Source organism: Pseudochaenichthys georgianus, chromosome 15 (genome assembly GCF_902827115.2).
Source record: "Pseudochaenichthys georgianus chromosome 15, fPseGeo1.2, whole genome shotgun sequence".
Lineage (NCBI taxonomy): Eukaryota > Metazoa > Chordata > Actinopteri > Perciformes > Channichthyidae > Pseudochaenichthys > Pseudochaenichthys georgianus.
The window spans coordinates 9,641,924-9,663,387 of NC_047517.1; the positions used below are offsets into that span (position 1 = coordinate 9,641,924).

At 41.8% G+C, this 21,464-nt stretch overlaps 1 protein-coding gene across 1 annotated transcript in view; it reads left to right on the forward strand.

Annotated features, from left to right (window-relative positions):
- The window catches only part of LOC117460179 (stromal membrane-associated protein 1-like), a 175,684-nt gene that overhangs the window by 25,926 nt on the left and 128,294 nt on the right, over nucleotides 1-21,464 (forward strand). Inside the window, exon 5 of the mRNA XM_034101451.1 lies at nucleotides 4,553-4,628. Coding sequence (XP_033957342.1) covers nucleotides 4,553-4,628 — 76 coding nt within the window. The remainder of the gene's footprint in view (nucleotides 1-4,552; nucleotides 4,629-21,464) is intronic.

Here is a 21,464-nt window from a genome sequence, read left to right on the forward strand (position 1 = left end):
GGGTCTCCAATGGTTTGATTACCATTTATATAAACAAGTATTTCCGAGGGACACCTTCATATGATCATTATAGTTATAAAGAAACATAAGAGAATAAATGAAAAATTGGTCTGAAATACTATATGACAATAAAACAAGAATGCAGTTTAAAAGGGTGTGATTTGTAAAATATCCATAAAGAAATGACAAATTATTATGACCATAAAAAATGACCGGAGCTAGCTTACTACCACAGTCTGCTGACCTGTGTGCTAACGTTAATTACATCAGCTGCTGTTACCTCATCTCTTTTGGGTTCAGGAGGAATATATCCATACATCGATATTTTCTTCACGAGCCAGGCCTTTCTTGAGAGTTTCGGGGAAGTGTCGCTTCAAAACAGATTCACCTCTGTGCGCAATTTTAAAAATAATCTGACAATAACTGTCTGGGAATCGCCCTCCACCGGCTACCCATAAGTTAATACATTTCTCTGTTGATTGATTGACATCTGACACAGCTAACGGTGATGATACAGCCCTCTCGTTTTCTACACACCTTTGTATAAACCTTGTTTAAGACTGTCAATGAAATGTGGGACATCGGCTAAATGTGTGGGACAAATGATAAAAATGCTGTGCAGTCCCGCACAAAGCGGGACACCTGTGGCCTGTATCACAGGTACAGATCAGAACCCAATAGCACGACTCCGATACAACCAGTGTAAAGCAATGTTCAGTTTATTCAGGTCAGGGACAGGCAGGGTCAAAACCAGGAAATCCGTCAGACAGGCACCAAAACCAGACGGGGAGCAGGCAGGAACTCGAGATCCGTAAACAGGCAGGCAGGGATCAAAAACTGGGCAGGACAAACATCTAGGCTAGAGCACAACACTCACTGGAGAGCTTGGCGGAAACGACAAGACAATCTGGCAAGGGACAAGTGATAGTGAGGTGGTATAAATACTGTGGAGTGATGAGGGAATGCATAACAGGTGAGGGGAAGGGCTGGGGAGACCAGGTGAGGGAAGTGAGCTGATCACAAGGGCCTGGAGGAAGGCGGGATCTGAAATGACAGGAGAGTTTAGATTAGCCATCGAACAAACAATAATAGAAGTGTCTAACTTGTGACACGTATGCAGAGAAGACGCCGACGTGTTGCACTTATCATTCATATCACATCATCAATCATATAATATCATAATATATCATATACAGTGGGGCAAAAAAGTATTTAGTCAGCCACCAATTGTGCAAGTTCTCCCACTTAAAAAGATGAGAGGCCTGTAATTTTCATCCTAGGTACACTTCAACTATGAGAGACAGAATGGGGGGAAAGAAGCCAGGAAATCACATTGTAGGATTTTTAATGAATTAATTGGTAAATTCCTCGGTAAAATAAGTATTTGGTCACCTACAAACAAACAAGATTTCTGGCTCTCACAGACCTGTAACTTCTTCTTTAAGAGCCTCCTCTGTCCTCCACTTGTTAACTGTATTAATGGCACCTGTTTGAACTCGTTATCCTGTCCACAACCTCAAACAGTCACACTCCAAACTCCACTATGGCCAAGACCAAAGAGCTGTCAAAGGACACCAGAAACAAACTTGTAGACCTGCACCAGGCTGGGAAGACTGCATCTGCAATAGGTAAGCAGCTTGGTGTGAAGAAATCAACTGTGGGAGCAATTCTTAGAAAGTGGAAGACATACAAGACCACTGATAATCTCCCTCGATCTGGGGCTCCACGCAAGATCTCACCCCGTGGGGTCAAAATGATCACAAGAACGGTGAGCAAACATCCCAGAACCACACGGGGGGACCTAGACTCCAATTAAACAAAGATAATACTGAGGTAATGGTTTTTGGAGCCAAGTCAGAACGTATAAAAGTTAGCGCTGAGCTTCAGTGTGCAATGTTCAAACCAACAGATAAAGCCAGAAATCTAGGTGTAGTCATGGACTCTGACCTGAGTTTCAACAGTCACATTAAAACAGTTACTAAATCAGCCTACTATCACCTAAAGAACATATCTAGGATTAAAAGACTAATGTCACAGCAGGATTTGGAAAAACTTGTCCATGCCTTTATCTTGAGTAGACTCGACTACTGCAATGGTGTCTTCACAGGTCTCACTAAAAAATCTATTAGAAAGCTGCAGCTGATAAAGAACGCCGCTGCTCGAGTCCTCACTAACACTAAGAAAGTGGATCACATCACTCCTGTTCTGAAGTCTTCACACTGGCTTCCTGTGTGTCAAAGAATATATTTCAAAATATTGCTGCTGGTTTATAAAGCACTGAATGGTTTAGGCCCAAAATACATTACTGACCTCCTGCTAAATTATGAACCATCCAGATCTCTCAGGTCTTCAGGGACTGGTCAGCTTTCTGTCCCCAGAGTCAGAACTAAACATGGAGAAGCAGCGTTCAGTTATTATGCTCCAAATATCTGGAACAAACTCCCTGAAAACTGCAGGTCGGCTGCAACTCTGACTACTTTTAAATCCAGGCTGAAGACTTTTCTTTTGTCACTGCTTTAATTGAACTATTCATATCTTAGACTGCACTGTAACTTGTATCCATGTATTTTTTCTTTTAATGTTTAATTGAACTATTCATATCTTAGACTGCACTGTAACTTTTATCCATGTATTTTTTCTTTTAATGTTTATTTTATTAGCTTTAATTTTTAATGACTGATTTTAAATGCCATTTTCTTAATGTCTTTCATTTTTTGTAAAGCACTTTGAATTGCCTTGCGTTGAAAAGTGCTTTATAAATAAACTTTCCTTGCCTTGCCTTGCCTAGTCAATGACCTGCAGAGAGCTGGGACCAAAGTAACAAAGGCTACCATCAGTAACACACTACGCCGCCAGGGACTCAAATCCTGCAGTGCCAGACGTGTCCCCCTGCTTAAGCCAGTACATGTCCAGGCACATCTGAAGTTTGCTAGAGAGCATTTAGATGATCCAGAAGAGGATTGGAGAATGTCATATGGTCAGATGAAACCAAAACAGAACTTTTTGGTAAAAACTCAACTAGACGTGTTTGGAGGAGAAAGAATGCTGAGTTGCATCCAAAGAACACCATACCTACTGTGAAACATGGGGTGGAAACATCATGCTTTGGGGCTGTGTTTCTGCAAAGGGACCAGGACGACTGATCCGTGTGAAGGAAAGAATGAATGGGGCCATGTATCGTGAGATTTTGAGTGACAACCTCCTTCCATCAGCAAGGGCATTGAAGATGAAACGTGGCTGGGTCTTTCAGCATGACAATGATCCCAAACACACCGCCCGGGCAACAAAGGAGTGGCTTCGTAAGAAGCATTTCAATGTCCTGGAGTGGCCTAGCCAGTCTCCAGATCTCAACCCCATAGAAATTCTTTGGAGGGAGTTGAAAGTCTGTGTTGCCCAGCGACAGCCCCAACACACTGCTCTAGAGGAGATCTGCATGGAGGAATGGGCCAAAATACCAGCAACAGTGTGTGAAAACCTTGTGAAGACTTACAGAAAACGTTTGACCTCTGTCATTGCCAACAAAGGGTATATAACAAAGTATTGAGATTAACTTTTGTTATTGACCAAATACTTATTTTCCACCATAATTTGCAAATAAATTCTTTAAAAATGTGATTTTCTGGATTTTTTTTTTTTTCTCATCTTGTCTCATAGTTGAAGTGTACCTAGGATGAAAATTACAGGCCTCTCTCATCTTTTTAAGTGGAGAACTTGCACAATTGGTTTGCTGACTAAATACTTTTTGCCCCACTGTATGTCTTATCTGTGTCAGCTTCTCGAGCCGTGTCTGGACATGCAACACTTACATTGTCACATGCAGAAGTGTTATTTAAAACAACACATTAAGTTGACGAAATACTCGAGTTAAGTGTATAAAGTTAGATCCACTCCAGTCTTAGATGGGGCAGTGATATCATAAACCTGTTCATCTACGCATTCATACACTGCACTTTTTCTTTTTTAACCAGCTGCTCTGTGTTCACCTTGCAGGTGCAACCATGTGGCTTTTATCCTGGATTATGTATTTAAGTCATGGATGTTTAAAGTTTAACTTCTTCATATTTGTCTAATATTATAGTTTACTTTTCATTCATGAAGTATGACGCTGCGCTGTCAGTACGCTTGTCCCTGTTTGTGATTGGTCAAATGTTGCTAACCCCACCCCTTGCACGTGAACGCGCTCTCAGCCGGACAGAGAAACCCTGGCTTGATTTACTGAGTTGATAACCAGCATCGTAGGACCGCTTAGCGAGATCTTGTTTGTTAGGGTTAGTTAAGCCAGATAACTCAAACATATCCAGGGTATGTTGAACTGGCTTCGTAGTACAGGCCACTGGTCACCCTAATCATGACAGACGTTTCTCAAATCTGTCACAATAGTTTTTTTCTTGTATCTAATATTCTCCAGGAATTCAAATGTGCAAACTCCTAATCACTACTTTTTTTATTTATGTCAGTGAGGATTTTAGCAAACTGTACGTTTCTGTCGGTCTGCATTATGGAGATTTGGATATTTGTGTGCATTATTTCTGTCCTTAACCCTGACCTTTAGAGCAGTGGAGGTCTTCATCCGGGACAAGTACGAGAGGAAAAAGTACTACGACAAGGAGGCGCTGGCTGCAGCTACAGTGAGTGTCACCAGGTCTTCCTTTTACATGTTTGTCTTAGCCAGTCAGTCCATGTGATTATAACTGTGTATTGAGCTGCTGTTTCATGAACATGTGTATCAATTGTTGCCAGTACACTGTATGCAAATTATTAGGCACGTGTGAATTTTTACCACACCATCATTTTTGTGCATATTTTCCAACTCCAAGCTGTATAAACTTGAATGCGTATTAGATTTAAGCACATCAGGGGATGTGTATTTGTTCAATGTATGGAGTCAGATTTGGGTCAATATTCTAGCGCGTAAAACAAGCTACTCACGAGTGGAACATGTGCTTTTACACGCGCATAAAATGACCCTCGCGCGCAGATTAAACCCCCTCTTGCTCGCTCGCGTGAGTGTCAGCCTCGCGGAGTCTGTCTACGCCCGCGTGAAAGGTTTCTGGCACTTTGGGGCGGAGCCACTGGACTTTGATTGACAGCTGCAAGGAAACCCGGAGTTGCCAGGTTTGATAAATGCCTGAACTACCAAGAGCCGAGGACTGACGGCAGCAAAATCAGTTGGACGAGATTGAATGGTAAAGTTGTCCATAAAAAACTATTATATTCGTAAAGTGTACAGCTAATATATATATATATATATATATATATCAATTTATTTTATATAAAACAATATATTTTTGAGTGGGCTGTATCTGTCGAAAATTGCTAGCGACTGTCTGCTGTACACTCTTAGAAGGGATGTGTCAAATATGACACAACGTGTGTTGAATTTCAACACACCAACAGAGTGTGCTCAGGGACAACACGTGTTGTGTTTATTTATGTGTAAATCATTTTTACACACAAAATGGTGTTGCATGCTCTTAACACACAATGTGCACATTTTACACATTGTAACCAAGATGAACACACTTGTTATATCTGCACATTTTGTGTTATATTTCTTTAACCAGAATTAACATTTGATTGTGTTATATCTGCACATTGTGTGTCAATGACGATTACTGGAAGTACCAGGTGGTGGATATGGTTTTTATTAAAAAAATCGAATGCAAGAATAAATTCATTGGACATTTATTTACAAGGATTTCATTAGCACAATATGTCATTAAGAAAATAATTGTTAACATTTAAAAACATTAATATTTTTCTAATTCATCAAATGTTGACAGAATAGATAATTCATAAAATCACACCTAAAAAAACCTTATACCTTGGTTAAAACAAACTTAATCTTCAGCAAACTATTGTTGTAAATGACTTTCAGCTGAGGGAATATAGTGATGAGATTCTTCACAAGGACCACCTTTTCAGTGTTGGATGGATAATTAAGGATACAAATGAATGACAAGTGAGCTATTTATTTTTTTATTTTTCAAAAAGAATACAAAAAGTTCTAGCAAAGAAATATTACAAATGCATGATAATAAAGCAATTGGTTATAAAGAATATCCTTTTGTATCAAGCAAATACAATTTTTTTTTTTTTTTTACAACCAATATATCACTTAAATGCAACAATTATATATACACATATGGACAACTTTACCATTCAATCTCGTCCAACTGATTTTGCTGGCGTCACTCCTCGGCTCTTGGTAGTTCAGGCATTTATCAAACCTGGCAACTCCGGGTTTCCTTGCAGCTGTCAATCAAAGTCCAGTGGCTCCGCCCCAAAGTGCCAGAAACTTTTCACGCGTGCGTAGACAGACTCCGCGAGGCTGACACTCCCGCGAGCGAGCGGGGGGTTTAATCTGCGCGCGAGGGTCATTTTATGCGCGTGTAAAAGCACATTTTCCGCTCGTGAGTAGCTTGTTTTACGCGCTAGAATATTGACCCAAATCTGACTCCATAGTATGTCCTAAGGAGATCAACACCCTATATAAAGCTTTGCATAATTATAAGGCAGCTTCTTTTCCTCAGCCAAAATGGACCAAATAAGAGATTTAACTGACTTTTGTCAAACGTTTTTTGAAAGTCTTTCAGCGGGGTTGCAGCACTCGCTTGCTAAAATATTGGGTCCTGATCATATGGGATTAGTTTTGTGTCATAAAGATAAAGCAACACTTTCTCAGAAGAGTTTAAGAGAAAAAATAGTCAAGAAAAAATACATTTAATTTAAAAAATAAAACTATAAGTTGCAAACAAATCATTTGTGTAATCATGAAAACTAGAAGTATTTTTTCTTTGTTTTAATATATATTTTTGTTTGCAGTTCTCTTTGCTTCTTTTTCAATGATCAGACTTTTGCTCTCGCTGCAGCTCTTCTCGTTTGCGCTCCGTCATTTTTTGTTTTCGATTCTGACAAATGTCCCAGGTGGGCGGGACTTTCAGGGGTGTGTCCCCATTAGCTATTCAGTTTTTGAGTGACAGCCCACTACACCACAGATCATACAGTGCAACTCATGCAGCAAATTCCGGAGTCCACTCGGCCACGTTTGTGTTGGTGCCTCCTGCCTCCTGTTTCATGAAAATATCGGACTTAACTTATGGATTGCTGTGCATTATACTTGTGTTGTGTAGTTCAGTGGTTCCCAAACGGTGTGCCGGTGAGGCAAGTCCAGGTGTGTCGTGGGATTTTGTGACAACACGTTATTATTACAATATACAACTACACAAACATAATTATTTAATTTACTATATCAGTACTTTGTAGGTTTATATGTACGTAATCTGCGCGATTTGCACGTCCACATCTCCACGTGCAGTGTGGCATAAACATGGCTGAGTCAGAGATAACTTTCGAGGGGTGGAGGTATGCCCATTATTTTAAGTTCGTCCGGTGCAAACTGTGTCCGGGCCAGAAGCTGTTATCCACTGCTGGAAACACCACGTCAAACCTCAACACACACCTGCAAAGAACACATGCTAAGGTGAAGCTAACGCACACGCTATTTGTTGTTTGTTTATATCACGTAGTGGTCTGTTCTTCTTCTCTGTCTTCCGGTTGTTGCCTGTTTTGAATGACAAATACACACTACCGCCGCCTGCTGGTAAGGAAAGTTATTGCCACTCACGCATGCGCAGTTCGTACGTGCTCGAGTAAAGTAACGAGTAAAGTAACAAGTTACTTTATGTAGATAGTAACGAAGTAGTGTAATATATTACTTTTTTAAAAAGTAATATGTAATATATTACATTTTTTTAGTAACGACCCCATCTCTGGTGTTGGCGTTCTCTACTCTGGTTTACATGAAGAACAACAGGAGGTCACGGCTCTCTGTTGAACAGGACTTGCGAGTGGCCCTCTCCTCAGTGCCACCAAGGATTAAAACATTCTGCTCGCCCCGACAGGCACATGTATCTCACTAATTTGTAAATCTGCAAAATATTTACAATAGCACATGTTTCAATGCTGATTGCTGAAATGTTACATTTATAATGTGTAGTTCAGGACCATGGACAATGCAGCTTCCTTGTATTGACAGTTCTCTGTGCTGAATTTCTGCTGAGTTTCCTTTGCCTCATTTTTAATGTTGTGACCTGTCTGGTTTAAATGAGTGTGTTGCTGCTTTGATGAAGCCTAATTTGATAAAGTTTCAAATTAATTTCTGAAATATTTCATTAATAAATATTTCATGAGTAATATAGTTGTCTTTGTCACATTTTATTTGGCATTAGTAAATAATTATGCACATTTACAGATATTTTACATGATATGAGTGATAACACGTGTTATAAGGGCTATTTTGCACAATAGGTGTGCCTTGAGATGTTTACTTGTCCTTTGGTGTGCCTTGGGCACAAAAAGTTTGGGAACCACTGGTGTAGTTTATACTTTATTCCAACTTTAAATATTTTAACACCTGAACACACTGCTGCTGTAAAATAATTTCCCAATTTGGGATTGATAAAGTGTCTGTCTATTTATTTTATAGATTAAAAAAACTAGAAGCTAAAGGTGATACACAATATAAACTGTATACTGTTCTTTTTTCAAAGACATGTTACATTTCAAAAAGCATATATTGCTATGTTTAGGACAAACAATTAAAGACTGCTTTAATTTAACAAATTCTACAATATAAAAGAGGCAGATTTGCTTTATTAAACAGACCAGACCTAGGCTGCATGCCAACACAATTGGGAACATGCTCACATCTTACTATGTTGGTCTGAAGAGCTGAAGCATTCATACACAATGGATACAAACTGTTCTGTCTCATTCTATATCCTGTGAGAAAATGATATACATTTAGCATAACAAATTTGACATACTATTCCTAGCCTGAGGAATATCTGAATAATCAACAGATTTGAATGGAATCTCTAACATTTTCATGTAGAATAAAGACAAAAGAGTGATTATACAAATTACATTTATTGAAATTTGAACCAGAAGATGAAGTCTCAAAGAATGTTTTAAATAAAAGGACATAAAACAAAAAGGTGGATAATAACATCTATTAAATGTACAGTTGCAAGAAAAAGTATGTGAACCCTTTGGAATGACCTGGATTTCTGCATAAGTTGGTCATAACATGTGTTCTGATCTTCATCTAAGTCACAACAATAGACACACACAGTCTGCTTAAACTAATACCACACAAACAATTATATGTTTTTATTGAACGCACCATGTAAACATTCACAGTGCAGGGTGGAACAAGTATGTGAACCCCGAGGCTAAAGACTTCTTCAAGAGCTAATTGGAGTCAGGAGTCAGCCCACCTGGAGTCCAATCAATGAGACGAGATTGGAGGTGTTGGTTGAAGCTGCCCTGCCCTATAAAAAATACACACCAGTTTTGAATTTGCTATTCTTAAGAAGCATTGCCAGATGTGAACCATGCCTCGCTCAGAAGAGCTCTCAGAAGACCTGCCATTAAGAACTGCTGACTTGCATAAAGCTGGAAAGGGTTACACAAGTATCTCTAAAAGCCTTGATGGTCATCAGTCCACGGTGAGACAAGGTGTCTATAAATGGAGAAAGCTCAGCACTGTTGCTACTCTCCCTAGCAGTGGCCGTCCTGTAAAGATGACTGCAAGAGCACAGTGCAGAATGCTCAATGAGGTGAAGAAGAGTCCTAGAGAGTCAGCTAGAGACTTAAAGAAATCTCTGGCACATGCCAACATCTCTGTTGACGAATCTACGATACGTAAACACTGAACAAGAATGGAGTTCATGGAGGACACCACGGAGGAAGCCACTGCTGTCCAGAAAAAACATTGCTGCACGTTTGAAGTTTGCAAAAGAGCACCTGGATGTTCCACAGCACGACTGGCAACATATTCTGTGGACAGATGAAACCAAAGCTGAGTTGTTTGGAAGGAACACACAACGCTATGTGTGGAGAATCCAAAGGGTTCACATACTTTTTCTTGCAACTGTATATGTAAAGACATTTGGCCAAATGACACGACACTGAGCCAGTGATGACGGCAACGCCCAGCGTGGATGAAGCAGGTCTTTCTTCGTGCCCCCCCTCCGTGCTGTCACCTCAGGAAGTGGGAAAACGGGAGAAGACCTCTGGACACCACGCTGTCTTAATGATCCACACTGTTAATATGAGACGAAAATAAATGTTTTAGGAAATGAAAAATATGAAGTTAATAAATAAAACTCAGCTCGGGGCAGTCATGGACGGTAGGTTTTCCTACAAAGAGTAGTAAACTCAGCCTCCATTGAATTTCATATCGAATTAGCGTGTTAATAAAATAAGCTATCGTGGCTTATACTTGCATATATAAGTATATCTAAACAGAATCATGAAAGCCGGTTGGTAGAGTCAGGCACACGAGTCTGTTTAAGTGTGTGTGCCGGTGTAGCTGTCCCTGCTGTTAGGCTACTTAGCTTGCATTGTTATGGATCTAAAGTTAGCAAAAGCTAACTTTCATAGCACAGCTTTTCTTTACTTCTCACTTAACACAATAATAAAACCGACAGTATAGTACAGCACAGACAACACAAATGATCAATACTTACATATATTTTCACTTGTAGTATTATAATAGTTGAAATGCTGGTTCTTCTGGGGGTCTTCTGTCCATGCTCAGCTACCGCAGCTGCACTGTACAATCGCCAGAGGACTGGGCTGTCACTCAAAATCGTGGATCGCCGGAGCTGTTAGAACGTTAGCGCCGGAACCCTCGCAGCGGGTGAAACGACTTTTAAAGATGAAAAGAGTATCTACACATGCTTATTGTAGTTGTAAGTGCAATGCCTTGCTGCCTGTAGCACCATTATTGATGGAGCATACATTATGTGTGGGCTGGACCTGTATTTTACAGGAAAGGAGTGAGCAGAGGGTAGAGTTGTCCATTCTTGTTCTGTTTTCTGTGACTATCTTCTTCCCCATGCTGAACACCCTCTCAGTCTCGATGGGTGAGTCCCGATTCATCCAGATCATTAACCCGGATCCTAGTAATGACCTGGGAGTGACGAGTCTCCCCTCTCCAGTAACCCGAGTCCTTTGAGTCCTACACCTGGTGACGTACAAATTAAAACTATAAATTGCTTAACTCGCTGCTCTCCTTATAACATGTACAATCACATTACAACGTACCCCAGTCCATCTGCCTAGCCTTTAGCAAGTAAGATAGCTACCAGAAGTTATCGTTTGGCTCAGGGGACGCGGATCAGTGAAACTTCCTGCAGACTCGTGCGGACTCTGAGCCGTAACCTTATAGCAGATCCAGAGATCCAGACTCATCATGCACGAGTCAACAGCAGACTCAGATTCGGTGAGCGGATTTAACGAGTGGATTACTCCACACAGCGCGAAACAGCAAACGGTTTCGGACTCGTCATGGTTTTCAGACTCAGTGAGTGTCAGCTCTGTTTGTGATAACGTAGATGCATACTATGCACAGATAATTTGACGAATTCACCCAGTCAAGTGTAAGAAACCAAATACTGCAATAAACAAGCATTAAGAGACAAACGACAAATTACAATTACACAAACAGTGGACTGCCGCCCTCACTAGTAGCTCTAAAATTTGAATTTATTTGAAGTTGGAGACTATATGCTCCTGTTTCACTGGTAGGATTTCTACGCTCTTGGTGACTCATATGACTCAAAGGACTCGTAAGATTTGCTATCTTTACCTCTCAGACTTTCAGTTGCGCGCTCTACTAAAGAGACGCTCTACCATGGAAACCAAACAATGGTGTAGCTGCATTAAAGTCTGAGTGGAAACAGTCGTGAGTAAATCTGATTTTGTCAGAAATCGGGAGAAATGCGGGAGAAATATGACCCCGGGAGGAAACTGGGAGAGGGCAATGAAATCGGGAGTCTCCCGCGAAAATCGGGAGGGTTGGCAAGTATGGTCGCAAGAAATGTGTTGAGAAGAAAAAAAAGCAAATTAACTGCCAAAGATTTGAGAAGAATAAAACGTGGAACTACCAGGAACCCATTACCTTCCAGTGATGTCATATTCCAGAACTGCAACCTCACTGAGTGCCCAGAAGTACAAGGTGTTCAGATACATGGCCAGGGTATACAAGGCTGCAACCCAACCACCACTGAACAAGACACATGAGTTGAAACTTCAAGACTGGGCCAAGAAATATCTGAAGACAGACTTTTCAAAGGTTTTATGGACTGATGAGATGAGAGTGACTGTTGACGGACCAGATGGAAGGGCTTGTGCTGGATCAGTAACGGGCACAGAGCTCCACTTAGACTGAGAGGCCAGGTGGAGGTGGGCTACTTGTATGGGCTGGTATTATTAAAGATGATCTAGTTCGACCTTTTCAGGTTGAAGAAGAGAGGGTTGACTCAAATCCAGTCTTTGATAGTGTTACGTTATTATGAGAGTGCTCTCATGCTTGTTTGAATCTGAAATTGTATATATTTATATACATATATATGTATGTATCAGGGTTTCCGCTAGGATTTTTTCTCGCCGGTCAAATGTCCGGGCAGAATTTATTTTACCGGACTAATTTGAAACTTACCGGTCATATTTCAATAATAATAATAGTTGTGTAGCAGAGTTTCCGTTAGCAGGTAATTACCGGACTATGAGCAGATATGCTTCAGTTTAAAACTCAGTTCACGGGCTCATTTTTATATTGCTTCAGTTTATAATTGTAACAGATCGAAACATTCAGATTCATTTTTCAATAAATGATTCAACAAACAACATAATTATTACATTCAAACAAACTACTTGTAGTAGATAACGTACATTATTCAGAAGTTTACATCAACTTTGAATAATAACACGGGAGAAACGGATCCTCTCTTTCCTTCCCTCTCTCTCCTGACAGCCCGTCAGTGTCTCATGCAGCTCCTGCAGCCCGCTAAACAGTGGGCGGGGCTTCAGGTGATCCTGCAGAGCTGCGTGTCTCGGTCAGACTCAGCAGCTGATCTGATCTCTCTCTCGCGTCCGGTTACACTTAACTCGCGTTTATGTCCATCTCGATCAGATCCAGCTCTCCTGATCGGCCTTTATAGAGAGCACCGATCAAACTAGAGTGAATATCGGCCGATAATGACCGGCGGCCGATCGATCGGAGCCTCCCTAATTATTACCAGACATTTTGACCGTCAGGTTTTGAATTTACCGGTTTTTTATAAATGTTACCAGCTAAAAACCGGTAATTACCGGCTAACGGAAACCCTGGTGTGTATATGTCCGCATCTGTAGCCTGTTATTTTCTCATTATACCGCACTGTCAATGAATTAAAAGTAAATATATAAGTCATCATGAACACAGTTCTGTCCATCAGACAGAGGGCTGCTGTGCCTCCTGTCATCATTAATGGACGTCTCTTTAAAATGACCGCTCAGAGGAGAGGAGTTCTCATTTCTCTAACCGCCTGCTGCTTCCCCTCCTCTCTCCTCGGTTCCCCTCCTCGAGTCCTCCGCTCACATCTCCTGTGGGCGGGACTAAGACACGAGAAGGGGAGTCAAGGAGGGGACTTAGAGAAATGAGAAACCTTCACAGTATGTGATAGGCTAAGGGGCGGGACATCTCTAAGCGGTTGACCAATGACGACAGAGACAGCCAGCTAACCAATCAGAGCAGACTTGGCTCTGGTTTCAGACAGAGGGTGAAAAGAGGTAGTATGAGAAAAATAAAGAGCTTTTTGAACATTAAAGCATGGAGACATGTCACAATAGAGACCAGAGATCGCGTTAACCGAATATTTTCCGTCTGACGGATCTTTTTTAACAATGACGGACAAATCTGAAAGCAGTCCGTCATTTTGACAGATTAGAACAAACTCGGAACAGCGCCAAAGTTTCCCCGCAGCGAGGCTCCGGTGTTATGCCGTGTTATGCATGCCCTCCAAAAAGGAAATCATACCGTTTCCAAACCTAACTGTGCCATACAAATCATTGAAAGACACTACATATATGAACCTGAAAATTAGCATGTTAAACTCATAAACTCAAACGCTTTGTTATGTTTTCAATTTGTATTGAAGGTGCGTTTTCTAAAAGCAGTAGATATATTTGCAGGTTTTTATTATACCATATTAATGATGAAATATACAGTGGGGCAAAAAAGTATTTAGTCAGCCACCAATTGTGCAAGTTCTCCCACTTAAAAAGATGAGAGGCCTGTAATTTTCATCCTAGGTACACCTCAACTATGAGAGACAAAATGAGAAAGAAAAAATCCAGAAAATCACATCGTCTGATTTTTAAAGAATGTATTTGCAAATTATGGTGGAAAATAAGTATTTGGTCGATAACAAAAGTTCATCTCAATACTTTGTTATATAGCCTTTGTTGGCAACGACAGAAGTCAAACGTTTTCTGTAAGTCTTCACAAGGTTTTCACACACTGTTGCTGGTATTTTGGCATGCAGATCTCCTCCTTGGGCAACACGGACTTTCAACTCCCTCCAAAGATTTTCTATGGGGTTGAGATCTGGAGACTGGCTAGGCCACTCCAGGACCTTGAAATGCTTCTTACGAAGCCACTCCTTCGTTGCCCGGGCGCAGTGGCGTTTTTATATGTACAAAAGTGGTGGGGCACAAAAAACTTAGATGTCTATAGCTTCTGCAGTGAGGTTCATGGCTGGTGAGGCACTGGCACTGACTCTTCAGGTTTACAAATATTATATTTTGACCTAAATCAAAATATAATATTATTTTCAAAAGATTTTTTTGTCTGATGCTTCAATTTTAAACAGACAGTTCAACAAAAGGATACCCAAAAAATGTAATTTTCTCATTTAAATATTGAATTGTTCTCTCTTAGTAAGATCCCATTTTCAATAAAATTGCAGTCTTACCTTGACTTGAAGATGAAGTCCATTTGCCTATCCTTCTGGACAAAAATCTCTATTACTTTTTTGTAAAAGTCCTCCTTATCTTCTTGTAGTTTCAAAAGTCTATCATAAATCTAATCTAATCAATAGATTTATGATTCGAAAATTATAAAAGTAGGGTAGACATGTGGATATTATCCGGCTGAACACAACGTGCATTTATCTAACAGCTACGTTTCCCACAGACCTTATTTGGAGCTATTTTCTAAAATCCTATGGAGAAATATCATTGCTTTTTTGTCGAGGGAAGCCATGGGCAGCTTACTTCCTGGTTTTAGGACGCCTCACTGCAGCTCTCTCGTCTCCTCTTCACACACCACACTTTTCGCGGCACACGTACTTACAGCCAATCAGCTCTGAATTATGTGAGATGACGTATGGTGGGGATGGTAGCACTATGCCCCTATGGTCATTATTTTTTTGCCGCACACATTAAATAGGAAAATATTCTGAGCATGCGCAGTGTAGTTTTTACAGTCACCGTTCACTTAGACAGAGAGAGGGAGGGGCAGGATCGAGTTTTGTCCCACATGGCTCTAAACAGCTCAATAGGCACACACTGTAGACACTAATTAGAAGAATACAGACTAAAACAGCAATGTACAGACGAATCAGATGATTAAACATGATCTTAAAATATATTTTATATATTTTTTAATTTATTTTTTACATTTTGTTGTAATAATAATTTGTAATACTTTCTGCTGACACTAGGTGGGGCTGTGCCTAATGACCAGTCGCCACTGCCCGGGCGGTGTGTTTGGGATCATTGTCATGCTGAAAGATCCAGCCACGTTTCATCTTCAATGCCCTTGCTGATGGAAGGAGGTTGTCACTCAAAATCTCACGATACATGGCCCCAATCATTCTTTCCTTTACACGGATCAGTCGTCCTGGTCCCTTTGCAGAACAACAGCCCCAAAGCATGATGTTTCCACCCCCATGTTTCACAAAAAGTTATATTTTGGTTTCATCTTACCATATGACATTCTCCCAATCCTCTTTTGGATCATCTAAATCAGGTGTCTCAGACTCCAGGCCCGCAAGGCCAGACGCGGACAGTTTCTCATGGCCCCGTTGTTGATATCATGTAATAGTGTTAATCTGGCCCGCGCGTTTACGTTTGCGCTTTCAAATTTTAATTCAATTTTTGGATTGATCCCGCTGCTGGCACGGAATTGCTGCGCGCAGTTCCCTCGCCCCTCCCCCCTCCGAGGGAACTCCGCCACGTCAATCAAATGCGCGCAGCGGAATCAATCACAGAGTGATCCAAAAGTGACACAGAGTGGAAGGAAAGTATAGCGCCCAGTCATGTCTACATCAAAACTTTCAGGGAAAAGAAAAGTCGATGATGACCACAGAAGATTTCAGGAGAAGTGGGAGACTGAATATTTTTTTGTCGAGTACAGGGGAAACGCAACGTGACTTATATGCACAGAGAAAATCGCTGTATACAAGGAGTATAACGTCAAACGTCACTACTCAACTAAACATGCAGATTATGCAAAATACCTGGGAGACGAGAGAGAGAAAAGAGTCACAGAGCTAAAAAAAATTCTATGGAAGCAACAAAATGTCTTCAAGAAAGTAAGCAATGAGGCTGATTTAGCAGTCGAAGCTAGCTATGTGGTGAGTGAGATGATTGCTAAGGCGGGAAAGCCGTTTACGGAAGGCGAGTTTGTAAAAAAGTGCATGTTGCAGGCTGCAAGTATAGTCTGTCCGGAAAACAAGGGTCAGTTTAACAACATCAGCCTGTCAGCTAACACAGTGGCAGAGCACATTTCTGACTTATCAAGGGACATATATGATCAGCTGTGCGACAAAGCCAAACCTTTCTGTGCATACTCTGTGGCTCTTGATGAGAGCACGGACATCACTGACACCGCTCAGCTCGCAATGTATGTCCGTGGTGTTGATGTTGATGTTTTGAAGTGACAGAGGAGTTGCTTACAGTGAAACCAATGCATGGCCAGACCACCGCTCAGGAGATATTCCAGCAACTGTGTGATGCCATTGCGGATATTGGTCTGCCATGGAAGAGGTTTTTTGAGTTGAGAACAGAACTGAAAGTATTCATGCTGGAGAAGGGTGGGATGGCTGTTCCCGAGCTGAGTGATCCCAAATGGCTCATGGACTTAGCTTTTCTTGTTGACATCACGCAGGAGCTGAATGCACTGAATGAGAAGTTGCAGGGCCAGGGCCAGCTTGTCAGTGCAGCATATGACAATGTCAAAGCATTCTCTACACCAGTGGTTCCCAAACTTTTTGTGCCCAAGGCACACCAAAGGACAAGTCAAAATCTCAAGGCACACCTATTGTGCAAAATAGCCCTGATAACACGTGTTATCACTCATATGTAAAATATCTGTAAATGTGCATAATTATTTACAAATGCCAAATAAAATGTGACAAAGACAACTATATTACTCATGAAATATTTAGTAACGAAATATTTCAGAAATGAATTTGAAACGTTATCAAATTAGGCTTCATCAAAGCAGCAACACACTCATTTAAACCAGACAGGTCACAACATTAAAAATGAGACAAAGGAAATTCAGCACAGATAACTGTCAATGCAAGGAAGCTGCATTGTCCATGGTCCTGAACTACAAATTATAAATGTAACATTTCAGCAGAGTCGTTACTAAAAAAAAAGTAATATATTACATATTACATATTACTTAAGTATTACACTACTTCGTTACTCTCTACATAAAGTAACTCGTTACTTTACTCGCAGGGCCGGCCCGCCCCTCCCTGCAGGCAGATCACGCAGACTGCTAAAGTTTCAAATGTTCTCTTTAGTTCAGTTTCCATCCTGAATGTTTTTCCTATCTGACCGTGGCTGTCCTCTGTCTCCTGCTATCTGACCATGGCTGTCCTCTGTCTCCTGCTATCTGTATATGTTGCGCAGTCTATCTCTGCTCACTCTGTTGCGTCGGCGTGTTCTCCTGCGTGTTGGCCATGTGTTGCACTGGAACCAGACACCGCAAAGACTTCAGCCGAGCACGTACGAACTGCGCATGCGTGAGTGGCAATAACTCTCCTTACCAGCAGGCGGCGGTAGTGTGTATTCGTCATTCAAAACAGGCAACAACCGGAAGACAGAGAAGAAGAACAGACTGTGATATAAACAAACACATAGCGTGTGCGGTAGCTCCACCTTAGCATGTGTTCTTTGCAGGTGCTTGTTGAGGTTTGACGTGGTGTCACAGCAGTGGATAACAGCTTCTGGCCTGGACACAGTTTGCACCTCACCGTCACATTCCTGTCTATTCTTCGGATGAACTCAAAATAATGGGCATACGTCCTCCACCCCTCGAGAGTTATCGCTGTCTCAGCCATGTTTATGCAGCACTGCAGGTGGAGATGTAGTCGCGCAGATTACGTACATATAAACCTACAAAGTACTGATATAGTAAATAAAAAAATAATTATTTTTATGTAGTTGTATATTGCAATAATAACATATAGTTGTCACAAAATCCCACGGCACACCCGGACTTGCCTCACGGCACACCAGTGTGCCGCGGCACACCGTTTGGGAACCACTGCTCTACACAACTGGTGTTATGGAAAGCCCAGCTCCCTTAGAAAAACCTCTGCCATTTCCCAGCATGCAAGGCTCTTATGGACAAGGGCACAGCATTCAGTGGTGAGAAGTATGTTGATGCCATTGTGAAGCTACAGGAGGAATTTGATCAGCGGTTTGCAGACTTCAAGACACACAGAGCCACTTTCCAAATGTTTGCAGACCCCTTCTCCTTTGATGTGGAAAATGCCCCTGGTGTGCTTCAAATGGAGCTCATTGACCTGCAGTGCAATTCTGAGCTCAAAGCCAAGTTCAGGGAAGTGAATGGGAAAGCAAACACGCTGGACAGTTCATGAGAGAATCGCCCCCTCCTTCCCTGAGCTTTCCAGGATGTTCAAGCGGACCATGTGCCTTTTTGGGAGCACATATATGTGTGAACAGCTCTTCTCCGCCATGAACTTCAATAAGTCAAAGTACAGGTCCAGACTTACTGATGAACATCTTCAAGCCATACTAAGGGTTTCAACTGCTTCCTCCCTCAAACCAAATGTGGCTCAGCTGTGTGAGAGGAAGCGCTGCCAGGTCTCTACCAGCAAGGAGTAGGCAAGAGCAACTGGAAATAGTTATGTTGTGAAGAACCGTTCATGTTAAGAAGATGAAGGACTGTTAATGTTGTATTTTTTTAATACATTTTTTGTGGAATACTTGAAGCGGCCCAGACTCTACGTCCAGCGGCCCCCAGGTAAATGGAGTCTGAGACCCCTGATCTAAATGCTCTCTAGCAAACTTCAGACGGGCCTGGACATGTACTGGCTTAAGCAGGGGGACACGTCTGGCACTGCAGGATTTGAGTCCCTGGTTGCACATCTCAACAGAGAGTTTATCTTTGCGAGGTGTGTGTCATACAAATGTAACTTAAATTCCCTCTATCATAAACCTTACACTCACTAGTAGTTTGCGGCGGCAGCGGCGGCGGCAGCGGCGGCAGCAGCGGCAGCAGCAGCAGCAGCATAGCGAGGCAGAGGCAGGCAGATCTGGCAGCTTGAATAGAGCGGCATGTTTAGGAGAATGCGTTGATTGGTTGTCAGAGGGACGAGGCACGCCACGTGTTAATGTATCATTGGTGCTCGAGTTGACTGCCTGAACTAGCTCGCAGGCTTCGCCCCATTTCTTTGTAGGCCGACCTTGAAGTTAGCATCGCGATGGCTCACCAAGGAAGAAACAACGCAATTATGTCCATTGGATTTTTGAATATAGCTGAAAGTAAGATCTTTGGCAAACACATGTTATAGATAGGATAATCTCTCCACATATTAAGACCACTTAATTGTTGAAGCGTAAATGCAATGACCTCACGAGAGCCTTTCACACCAGACACGCTGAGGCTGATCTGAAGCAGGTCTGTGAGGAACAATGGTCCAACATGTATCCTGAACGTGTTGCAGGTCTGATCTTGAGCTACTCAAGTGTTTAAGGTTATAATTGCAGAAGAAAGTTTTACCAGTTATTAAATCCAAGGATTCACTTACTGAATGATAATCACTCAGCACAATCGATGATTCTCCTTTGAATTGCACTCCGACTAAATATTGTAAAGTGATATGAATAATGCAGGTGTTTCTAACCCGCCCACTCCACTCAACAGGAGGCTCCACACAGACAACACAGTGTGTGAACCACACGTTGCAGGAATATAGATACACTCTGAACAACACATGTGTTGCATTATACAACATGTCTTGTTCACAGCAGTCGTTCTCAGGCAATCTTTCTTTCATCCCTCTATTTCTTCCCTCGCTTTGTTTCCCGTCTTGTGTTTCTCACTTCTCCTTCTCCCTCCTGCCTCTCTGTGTTTTCTCTGCCGCCCTGTAAAGCGTTGCCAGCAGCCAGACTGTGATCTCGGATCTGTCTCTGCCAGCCACACAGCGGCTCGGCCTTTATATGCAAATTAATTATTAAAAACAACTCATTATCACTTTAAGCAGTTTGGTGCAGATGGAGGAAGAAGAGGAGAGCGTGGGTAACTGTGTGTGTGTGTGTGTGTGTGTGTGTGTGTGTGTGTGTGTGTGTGTGTGTGTGTGTGTGTGTGTGTGTGTGTGTGTGTGTGTGTGTGTGTGTGTGTGTGTGTGTGTGTGTGTGTGTGTGTGTGTGTGTGTGTGTGTGTGTGTTTCTTGGGCACTTATAGAAGAGAAAACGTGTGTGTCTGTCTTCACTGTAGTTAAGCCACCTGTTTAACACAATGTCTGGATGTTATTGCCAGTTAGTTTAACACTGGCTATCTTATATATATAAGACGAATACAGTAGAAAGTAAATGTATGCAGTACTTCTTAGTGTAAATGATACACTACATTGTACAAGTACATTGTTGGGGAAAAGCTCGCTCACAAAAAAAAGGCGTTTTGTAACTTCTTTGTGAACAGCCTGTGGGCATTGTTTCCAATCAAAAGCACATTGATTTTCACTTAATGTCACAAGCGTCTCTTCACCTCTTGCTGTGCATCTGCATGTACACAAGCATCTGCATGTACACAAGCATCTGCATGGACACAAGCATCTGCATGGACACAAGCATCTGCATGTACACAAGCATCTGCATGGACACAAGCATCTGCATGGACACAAGCATCTGCATGGACACAAGCATCTGCATGTACACAAGCATCTGCATGTACACAAGCATCTGCATGTACACAAGCATCTGCATGTACACAAGCATCTGCATGCACACAAGCATCTGCATGGACACAAGCATCTGCATGGACACAAGCATCTGCATGGACACAAGCATCTGCATGGACACAAGCATCTGCATGGACACAAGCATCTGCATGGACACAAGCATCTGCATGGACACAAGCATCTGCATGTACACAAGCATCTGCATGTACACAAGCATCTGCATGTACACAAGCATCTGCATGGACACAAGCATCTGCATGTACACAAGCATCTGCATGTACACAATCATCTGCATGCACACAAGCATCTGCATGGACACAAGCATCTGCATGGACACAAGCATCTGCATGGACACAAGCATCTGCATGCACACAAGCATCTGCATGTACACAAGCATCTGCATGG